Source organism: Octopus sinensis, unplaced genomic scaffold (genome assembly GCF_006345805.1).
Source record: "Octopus sinensis unplaced genomic scaffold, ASM634580v1 Contig14296, whole genome shotgun sequence".
NCBI classification, from domain to species: Eukaryota; Metazoa; Mollusca; class Cephalopoda; order Octopoda; family Octopodidae; genus Octopus; species Octopus sinensis.
In genome coordinates this window covers 78,863-90,000 of record NW_021833224.1, presented here as the reverse complement: position 1 = coordinate 90,000, position 11,138 = coordinate 78,863, and the positions used below count along the sequence as shown (strand labels likewise).

The following is an 11,138-nucleotide window of genomic DNA, read 5'->3' as shown; positions in this document are numbered from 1 at the left end:
CGAAGCCATTAACACCCTAACACTTCCAGTAGTCCAATACAGTTTTAACATCATTAACTGGAATCTAACAGAGTTCCTACACCTGAACAGAAAGACAAGAAAACTACTAATATCTAAAAATATACACAATCTCAAAACAGACGTTGATCGTCTGTACATACCTAGAAGTAATGGGGGAAGAAGAACGATGTAGGTAGAACTGTGCTATAAGACCTCCACTATAGCAATGAACAAGTATTTATTTCGTGCAAACAAGAAAACAGTAAACAAAAAACACGCTCTATTGTCAAGGAAGCTTGCACACATTCGCAAGGAAACTAGGCATCAACTCTGAATTAGATGAAGAACCTGTAACCATTTCCACCAAATAATTAAAACGAATCAATCAGACTGCACAAAAGAATAGACAGAAAAAAATTGAGGAGCAGTGGAGCGAGAAGCCCCTGCATGGATGGTATATACTTCGAAGCCGAAATACTGGTATATACCATCAGTAGCTGAGAAGCTCAGGGCTGAAAGCAGGGACTGAAGGTTTCATATTGGCGATACAAGATCAAAGCTTGCTCACTAGAAACTATTAGGCTAACATTATTTACATTATTTACATTCGACGGATATTTGTCCTCATCTTAAATAATAATAATAATAATAATAATAATAATAATAATGAAATTATTGTATACAGTGCTCAGGTGCACCACAACTTGTCAGAAAGTGCATATAAAGTACATGCAGTAATGTAGAAATGTCTGGAAAGTGAACAGTGTATGAGTCAGATACATGCTTGTGTGTGTATGGAGGGGAGAAAATCAAGTGTAGTGTTGGCGAATCTCAGGAAGCATGGAAGTTTTGAAGGATGCAGTGCTCCGACAACTAACAACCGATGCCGGCAGTTTGTTCCATGCTTCAGCAACTCTCAGCGTGAAAAAATGTTTCCTGAAGTCATGGGAACTGTGCTGTTTTCTTACTTTGTAAATATGTCCACGGGTGTTAGATGGGTGGAGTTTGAAGAGGTGCTCAGAGTTATTGTTTGTGCGATGGTTTATAATTTTAACATGGGTGTCTGCCAAGTCAGCTGCCAGACGTCGGAGTTTCAATGTGTCCATGCCCAGGGAAGTAAGGCGTTCAGGATATGGCAAATGCCTGATGGAGGGTATTCTTTTGGTTGCACGTCGCTGAACGGCTTCCAGACGATTGATGTCCTGGGCAAGATAGGGGTTCCAGACCGGTGATGCAAATTCCAGGTGAGGTCTTACCATAGCTATATAAAGCCGCAGATAGATAGCCGGAGAGCGGCTCACAAAGGATTTGGTGAGTGATGCCAAGACACCCTCAGCCTTCTTGACAATTTTAGCGATGTGTTTTGTCCAACGCAAATCACTGTCGACAATAACACCCAGGTCACGTTCACTTGAAGAATTTTTGAGACTAGTGTTGTGGAGGGAGTAGGTGGACGCTGGGTTTCTCCTCCCAAAATGCATGGTGGTACATTTGTCCACAGCCAGCTTGAGTTGCCAGTCCATGATCCACTGCTGCATTGTGTCCAGGTCTGCTTGCAATAGAGATTCATAGTGTACAGGATCTGACCTCTTTATTTCGAGGTACAGCTTGATGTCATCTGCATATTTCAGCACTGTGGCATTCTTTAAGTTGGCATCTATGTCATTAACATATGCAACAAATAAAAGGGGGCCAAGAACAGATCCTTGCGACACACCAGATGTCATCTTCTAGGGCAAAGAGTGCTGTCCTAGAACTGTGACAACCTCTTTTCGGCCGAAAATAAAGGACTTTAACCAGTTATAGAGTTCGTCTCTTACACCCAACGCAGAAAGCTTCACCATAAGTCTTTTGTGTGGCACAGAGTTAAAAGCCTTAGCAAAGTCCAGGTAAACAACATCCACCCAGGATCCGCGATCAGTGATTTGGGTAACGTCCTCAAGAAACTCGATGAGCTTATTACAGCAGCTGGAGTTAGGAATAAATCCGAATTGTGACGGCTGGATGAGGCTGTGAGACTTCCAGAAGTTCCAGAGGGTTTCTCTGATACAGGATTCCATCAGTTTGGCGATGCAGCTAGTAAGACTGACGGGGCGATAGTTGACAGGCGATGTGCGGTCGCCTTTTTTGAACAGAGGGATGACACTGGCAGTTTTCCACTGTTCTGGAGTAACACCATTGTCAAGACAGAATTGGAAGAATAGAGAAAGTTGGCTTAGAAGAAAGTACCCACCGCGTTTGAGAAGTAGGTATGTAACACCATCGAGACCAGGAGAGGCATAATTGCGTTTATTCTTTAGGTGGCGTTGCAGCATTGCTGGTGTAAATTGCATAGAAGATATAGAGTCCGATGTCAGTGGTGATGAAGATGGAACATTTTGATCTTCGACAGTAAAGATGCCGGCATAGCATCCAGCAATGATTTCTGCACATTCTTCGGGATTGCCAGTAATTTGTCCTGTGTGGGGATTGCGAAGGGGACCAACTGGAGAGTGGGGTCTATGCTTTGAGTGCACATACTTCCAGAACCCTTTGCTGTCAGGGTTAGCTGCAATGCGTTGTTCAAATTCAAGCACTGACTTTTTTGTCACCTGCTTGAGGTGGTTGGCTGACCTATTGCGCTTTTTCCTGTTGCTCTCTGATTTGTGCAATTTGTATTCCCGTTCAGCATTACGGCGTTCTTTCCTGGCAAGTCGGACTGCTGCAGTCTCCCAAATTGCACTATTGGGTGGTTTTTTGTGCTTGTGTGGTACTGATGCTGCACATGCTGCCCATATTGAATTCAGAATGTTCTGGAGTATAGTGTCCACATCTCCAGAGGCATAAAATTCGCGCCAGTTTGGGCGTTGCAGCTCAGTACAATAAGAGCTCCAGTTTGCTTTATTCCAGTCAAAGCGAGCAATCTGAAGATGGTTGTGTTTTTTGTTACAACCAATCAGAGACAAGTCGGCCACGATCATGGAATGATCAGAGTTACCCAAAGGTTCTTCGGTAGCGACACTAATGATTGTTTCAGGAGAAGCGGTAAGTAGCAGATCCAAAGTGTTGTTACCCCTTGTGGGGGAGGTAACAACTTGGGACCAATTTGAATTCAGCACCAGTTCAAGGAAAACGTCTGCACTTTGCGGCCAACGGAAGGCCTCCCAGTCAATCTCAGGGAAATTGAAGTCCCCCGCAACATACACATATGTGGCTGTTTTCATGGCAGCCGCCCTGAGGATATCAAAAAGCTGTGCGTCTTGGCGATAATTTGGAGGACGGTAAACGACTCCGAGCAGAAGTGTTGACATGGTCATGTGTACATTGCAGAAAAATACCTCCTGCTGAGATTGGTTCAAATCATCACAGGGGATTGTCGATAGACTTGATCGAACATAAATCATCACACCCGCTCCACGGCGATTAATGCGGTCTTTGCGGAACAGGTTGTAGCCGGCTATGCTGAAAACTCCATCACAGAGTGCAGAGTGTGCCTACGTTTCCGTGACTGTGATGAAATCTGGGTTGATACTTTTGACGTAGGAGACAAAAAGATGCACCTTGTTGCATAAACTACGGGCATTCAAGGATAGCAGTTTATATCTGGATTTCAGATGATGATATACAGGGGATGGCTGATTGTTCTTGCTTGTTGTTAACACAGCGTTTCGGCTGATATACCCTCCAGCCTTCTTCAGGTGTCTTGGGGATTTTCGAACCTGGGTTCTCATTCCTAAGGTATTTTTCGATGTTGTTGTTGTTGTTGTTGTTGTTGTTATTATTATTATTATTATTATTATTATTATTATTATTATTATTAAGGTCACTGCTTGGAATCGAACTTGGAGTCTTGGGGTTAGTAGCCCGTGCTCTTAACCACTATGCCATATGCCCGTGGGCAATTATGGGTTGAATTATAGGGTGAATCTATCTATCTTTCACTCTCTCTCTCACTCTCTCTCACACACTCTCTCTGTATCTCTATCTCAATCTCTCTCTCTCTCTCTATCCATCAATCCATCTATCTATCCATCAATCAATCCATCTATCTATCTATCTATCTATCATCTATCTATCTATCTATCTATCTATCTATCTATCTATCTATCTATCTATCTATCTATCTCTATCTATCTATCTATCTATCTATCTATCTATCTATCTATCTATCTATCAGGCCAATCGCTCATCAACTTTTTCAAGTACCACTTGAAAAGGAAGGTGAGAATGGAGAGGCAGGTTTTGTCTCACGAAAGTTTCAAAATAAGGTGGGTGAATGTAGCAAAGATGGTGCGCGCGAGTGACGAAACCATTTTAAGCATGATCCTGTAAATCGTAAAAGAGAGAGAGCACATTGCTCTCATGTGTTTATTTCCTCCCTGCCTGGGGTTTCCGTGGTCTTTTCTGTAGGCTTTTCTTCCCGCGGATGAACCTAATCCTGTTTCTTGCTTTTTAAAAAAATTCTAACTGTTTCTAACTGTCAATGATGACTGATAAAACCATCCCCCTCTACCCTAAACCGTTAGTAATATTGGGTATATAAGCAGTGTCTTTGCAACTGATGACGTGTCAAAACAGAATTGAATTTCAAGTATTGTAATTATAGTAGAGAAAATTTTTTAAAAATCACTACTACTACTACTACTACTACTACTACTATTACTACTACTACTACTACTACAACTACTACCACTACTACTACTACTACTACTACTACTACTCTCTTTAACAATCTTGTGTCTCAATCCGAAAATGTGTGCTAAACGCATCAATCAAAACTTTATTAGAACCATGACACTCTGGAACGAAAACTCTACAACCAATTTTTTATCTACAGATACCATTCTACATTGACCAGATAAATCGTAGAGACTTTTCAAATGACGACAGTATTGTCTCTCTTTCGACTAAAACATAGAATACAAGTCAAGGAATGAAATAAATTTGTTTACCGTCTCTATACTTGGTCGGCACAGTTCTTCTTAACTGATAAAAATAGGTATTATTTGCTTTTATTAGTGTCTTCTCTGATGTGTCATCTTCGTATAAAATACAGCTTGGATTTATCGCTCTACTCACGAAGGATTTGCATGTAGAAATTTCAAAACACCTCTTCGAACAGCTGGAGTTATCCACGTCAAGTCTCATCAATGTTTTACCATCTTTCAGATCACAGTGTTGTACTTTTATAAAATACTTCAGATATTCAACTGTAACAAAGCCAGACAAATTAAACAACCAAAATAGGACGAGGAAAATTAAAGATTGTGAAAATAGATAATATAAAGAAATAGAATATTAAAAGTTTGAGGATCAATATTGATATTTTTACCAGGAAGAAGTGATAAAGTTGTTACTACCATAGTGTAGGTACAAAGCATCTTGGAATATATTATCTGTTTAATCAAAATGACTGCAAATGAGTTTTTAATTAATTAATTCTCATATTTAAATTACTCATATGCTATGTTCTATAATGCTTAACGGTTGTGTGTTGTAAAGTTTGCCCCAATGTCAGCACTTTGTTATATTTAAGAAAATGCTTACAAACTGACGAAAAACTGAATTATAATCAATGGAAATTATGTTAAGAAGTGAATTCGTCATCATGCGGCTGTATTGAACTAAAAATTATAAATTTTCTTTTCAACTAATTTACTTTGAAGAGGAAAATATTTTCCTGTATTGAATTTATAAATTAAATGTTTGTGTAATGATTTTCATAATTTTCATAGATATAGGTCTATATATTGATATAAATCTACTCACGTCCATTTCCAAATGTCAATGAGATGTAGAAGAGAACTGCAACGAAAATTTATTTTGTAAAACATTTCATATTTCATATTCACGTTTAACATTCATTTACAAAGAATAAAGATGAAATGAATAGGAAAGAGAAGTTCTACAAGCATAATTCGATAACAAATACGACGAAGACCACCACTACATCAGCATAAAATTATCCATTGAAATAATGAGGGAGAGCGATAAATTGGAGAGGGATAGAAAGATAAACAAAAGGAGAGGGAGAGGAGGGGTGAGAGCGAGATAAAGAGAGAGGAACAGAGATAGAAAGAGGAGAAGATGAAGAAATAAAAGGAAATGTTGTTTCAATCGAGATAAGAAGCATCAGTATTTCTTGGAATAGAAAATTCTAGACACTTCAGAAACTTTAGTGAAAGTATTACATATATTAAGAGCGGGATAAAGAGCGAATGTAGTGAACCAAAAAGAATGTTAAATTAACTGGAATTACGCATGCAATGGAGAGAGAAAAACAATTATCTGATTTTAAGATAACCGTTGTGAAGAAATGGAAGGGAGAGACATTCCGAAATTGAAATTGATTAAAAATGATATAGAAGTAAGCAGTGGGGGAACGAATCTAATGTTTTGTAGGTTTGGGGTTAAATCCGAACATGTTTTGGACTTATCAGGTATCCGTTGGGAAATATAGTCTAATACGTATTTAACCAGATCATAGAATATAAGTTTGGTGTGAAAATTACTCACTGAATAGGCATTGATTTAAAATAAGACGATGACAAGTTTTGTAGCACTTCCTTCTGTATGCGGAACGCAGATTATATAACCAAATATATAATGAAAGTTGACCACATCCTTCCTGGTGATCTATTCCTTTACAAAATGTATTTCATGATAAAATTATTTTAGCATTTTCTACCTTGCCTTATTTTCCTTATACATGTCAACTCGTGTGTTACTTTTCAACCTTCTACACACACACACACACACACACAACACACACACACACACACCACACACACACACACACACACACATACACACACATATATATATCTCTATCTATCTGTCTGTCTATCTATCTATCTATCTATCTATTTATCTACTATCTATACACACACACACACATACACACATATATCTCTATCTATCTGTCTGTCTATCTATCTATATATCTATCTATCTATCTACCTATCTATCTATCTATCTACCTATCTATCTATCTATCTATCTATCTACTATCTATCTATCTATCTATCTATCTATCTATCTATCTATCTACTATCTATACACACACACACACACACACACACGCACACACACATATATATAGTCGTGATGGTTTAACTCTTAAATAATTAAAAACGTAATATATTAATTATACAATAAAACGTTTACATACAAATAATTTGAAGGTAATTCCTCTGCAGCATCCTGTCTGTTTTCTAGGTAGAAATGACTGTCAAGAACCAGATGTTACTAATTTAAATTTATCTTCTTAATGAAGGAGAATCATTATATCAACTTCGTAACATGTTCTTTTATATTTCACAGTAGGTGACCATGATTGCAGGTGTGCGAATAAGAGTTATAGCATAGAGTAGATAAGATCTGGGCTAGATATGTTTCATAGCGAGCAGAATCTCAGAGGTGGTAAATATCCAAGCGAGATATATAACGCAGGCTAGTCTTTATGACAAGGATATCCTGATTCAATTAAAGGTTACATTGTCGCAAGTAGGTACATGTTGCCGCATGGAATATTCAATCGAAATGTGTAGAGAGCACAGAAAGGGAGGAGAATATTAATGTAAAACAAGGGAAAAGAGCAAGAAAATATAAGGAAGTGAGAGAAAAAAGGATTTTAAGCAAGGGCATATGATCGGTTATAATCAATAGATCTGTTTTGGCTGAATCACAGAAATTAGCAAGGGGAGTGGTATTTGTAAAAAAGATAATTTGGATGGAGGAGGCGGGGAAAATATTTTTGATCAAGGGGGGGAAAGAAAGTGCGTATGAAGAAAGCAAGATAGAGTGATTAATTTAAGCATCGTCATTTGACCGGTGACTTAATCACAAAAATTAGCAAAGAGTGTGGCATTATAAAAAATAATATGGAGGGAAAAGGGTGGGGAAATGCTTTTGGTCAATGTGGGGTGGTGGGGAGAAAAATATATATGCATGTAGAAAGTAAGAAAAGGAGGGGAAGAATCGTGGCGGCTACTATAGGTTTTTTTCAATAGAGGAATGTATATAGTGTGTGTTGAGCGTGTTTACAGTACGAAGTGGTGTAGTGCATAATGGCGTATGTACTTATAAGTTTACGAAAAAGAGGGAAAATTTATAAAAGTTAGGGGAGAAAAAGCGGGCTGGGTTTGTTATTATTTGTATTTTGAGAATAGATTTAGTGACCGATGTTTGTAGGTAGATATTATACTATTGCGTTCATTAAGATAGTTCGTGGATTGCAAAGTAGCCAAGATCTCGGCTGTGCAGGGATCAAACTTGTTATTATAGCTGATGTATGGCTTGGCGTGGGTGACAATGGACCCCTTGAGAATGTAAAGAGTTGAATCAAACTTTTTTGTTAATTGAAAAGCTGAGGTAAAGACATGCCGTTGATTCTGTTTGGGACTTGAAGCTGGAGCAGTGGTCGCTCACTCTAGCTTTGAAGGTGATGCTACATGAGTCAATAGAAATGGAGTTACTGTTGGCATATGATACTGTACACTATAAACTACGTTTCTTGTGAGACAGCGGTTATCTAAATGACAGGAGGCTGGGCGTCTGCGGCAGCGTAGATCTGTAGGGGATGTTCTGGATGACCTTAAGAGGGGATTGCTATTTAGTGAGGAATCGGTGTTAAGTTTGGTTTTATTGCTGGCGTTAAGATCAGTGCTTGTTAAGGAGTTGAGGGTGGTGCTGTAGAGATGTAAAATATGATGATTATTGTGTCCGGTGGTATCTTCTGTGTTGTTCTCTATTTTTACAAGTTGGGCGTTGTGGTAAATTTAAGGATCAGGTGTTAGAAGTGGAATTATAGTTGGAGTTATGGGGGTTAGTGCTGTTAAGGAGCTTAATTGGTATTTTGGGTTTATATGTGTGGAGCTGGGGGCTATGTTGAGTAAAAACGTAAAAAGCGTAAAATTCCTCCTATCCCACCCCTCCAATACCCGTCCAAATTTCAGAGTATCAGATGACCTAACAAACGATTCTCCTTTCCTACCCAGATGACCCCAAATCCGATATACACCATAACCCACCGAAACAGACACCATCATACACCTCCAAACTCTATATCCACCCAGTTAACCCCACTAATGGGATTAAACGAACGGGAATCCGGGAAGTTATCTGGTTCCACCCCATCCGATCCTCTTCGCCCTACCCGAAGAACATTTCCCTAAATCTAGCCCCCAATCTATAAAATCAGTTCTTGAAAATAGAATCTTGAAGTAATTTTCTTTTCCCGTCTCTCGTATTTCTTTGCCAAACACATAATGATAAAATATATCAATATGTAAAATGTGTCTTGTATTTTTATATCATTGGCTAAGGACAAACCATGCTGGTAGAGGAATTGCAAGACAGGCAGCTTTCTTTCTCTCTCTCTCCTTTTTTCTCTAAGGTTTCTTTTGCATTACCCTCTCCGAAAAAGACAGATTCTTACTGCACTAGCAACGTATATAATAGCATGGTGTCTGTTATGCATTTTGTTTTCAAGTATGCGCGACAATACTTCGAGTGCACTCTCATACTTCTCCTGAAAATGGCGTTCTGCTTCACATGTGAGGTTTCAAGCACTCTGGAGAGTATCTTTGAACGGAAGGAACTAATTGTCCTTAATGGCAGCAGTTATTCAAGTAACTGTTGGAAGGTTTAGATACCAAATGTTTGACCAAACATGGGGAAATTAAAAGAATAATAATTTATTTAATAATGATAATGAGATGATACTGCTGGTTTCTTTTTAGTGTTGATACAACAACGTTAGAGAAATTTATGTTTCAAGGTGCTGAAACGTCTTTATCATTATTTTATATAACACGTACATACAAGCTGTTAATTCTTTATTGTAGATTCAGTACAATATATGGATATACGTTAATTCATAAGAAGGAACCTTGCTGAAGTAACCAAAGATGATGAATATCCTTCAGAGACAAAGGACCTTAAAGAGTCAGCTTTTGAAGAATTAGAACATTATGATACAGTTATATTCTCATAGGATTCTGATTCAACAAATTTATAAGGCACAAGATGACATCAGGGTGATTATGTTGTGATAGACACAGAAGGACTAGCCGGACTGTGGTTAAGGATAAGAAAATATTTCATTTGAAAGGCGCCTTTCAGAACAGCAGCCGACGCTCGACAGTCTCAACAAACTCATCTTGAAAACATTAGCAACAACCAAAGCAATAAATCTTCATAGCGAAAACTCAAGAAAAGTTTCGTAAACATTGTTTGATTCAAGATGTTGCGGTTTCAATCTAGGGTTATATAAATCACGTCAATGAGTACAGCATTCCGGAAAAGTGCTTTTACTGTCCACATGTTCCAGAAAAATACTGATGAGTAAGAATTCATTAAAACAAGCCTTCGCGATGGCAAGTATGCTTTGGGAGTAAAATGAACCAAATCTATATTTCAGCTGATTCTCTACAGAGGGAATATCAAACTTTTGGGAAAGGAGCACGTGATGCCACTCTTATCCAGTTGTCAAGAAAGGAAAATTAATGGTATCTATATTGCAATTTATTTTTCACTGCTATTATTTGGATAACGAAGGAACTGCAATTATTTGTGCGAGCCTGGAAAATTACCGACGAAGTTCCCCTAAACAACATCATCGCAGCGGCATTAACAAGTAATGATATTCCCAGAACCACGGCCCAGATCGGAAGAAACTGTAATTCCTCCATTCCTATGCTTTCATTAGACAGCCCATCGACACTCTTGACACCATTCTGGGTATCTGATTGCACCAATAATGTTAAAAAGATGGATGTAACCTCAAGGATTCAACGGTCTCTCAAAAGGACAAAACCTAAGCCACGACTGAGAGACCTGCAAATGAAGGAAACACTGTTACTGACCCTGCCCCATCACTTTAGACAATCAATGATTTAATAGAGCTGAAAAAGGAAAACCAAAACACGTAATTGACAAAAAAAAAGCTGTCAGAAACAAGGAAAAACGAGAAGTGAAAAACAAAGGAAACGAAGAAAAGACAAAACATTTTGGAGCAAAACAAAAAACATAGAAGTTACAAAAGTAAAAGCAGAAACATTTGCAGATTTTACCTTTAAGAGAACGTCTAGTGCGGCGATGATAGTGCAAAGAGTCCTACGAAAACTGCACAAGCCCAAAGCAATACTTTTTTCCAT

General features: G+C 38.4%; 1 protein-coding gene across 1 annotated transcript in view; it reads right to left on the bottom strand.

The window, feature by feature from the left end:
• The window catches only part of LOC118761500, a gene marked incomplete at its 3' end in the record, with an annotated part of 11,728 nt that extends 4,279 nt beyond the window's left edge, over positions 1–7,449 (bottom strand). The window contains exons 1-3 of the mRNA XM_036499492.1: positions 7,151–7,449; positions 5,749–5,784; positions 4,932–5,189 (exon numbers count right to left, since the gene is read on the bottom strand). Coding sequence (XP_036355385.1) covers positions 4,932–5,189; positions 5,749–5,784; positions 7,151–7,181 — 325 coding nt within the window. The remainder of the gene's footprint in view (positions 1–4,931; positions 5,190–5,748; positions 5,785–7,150) is intronic.
• Between the last annotated feature and the right edge of the window lie 3,689 nt (positions 7,450–11,138).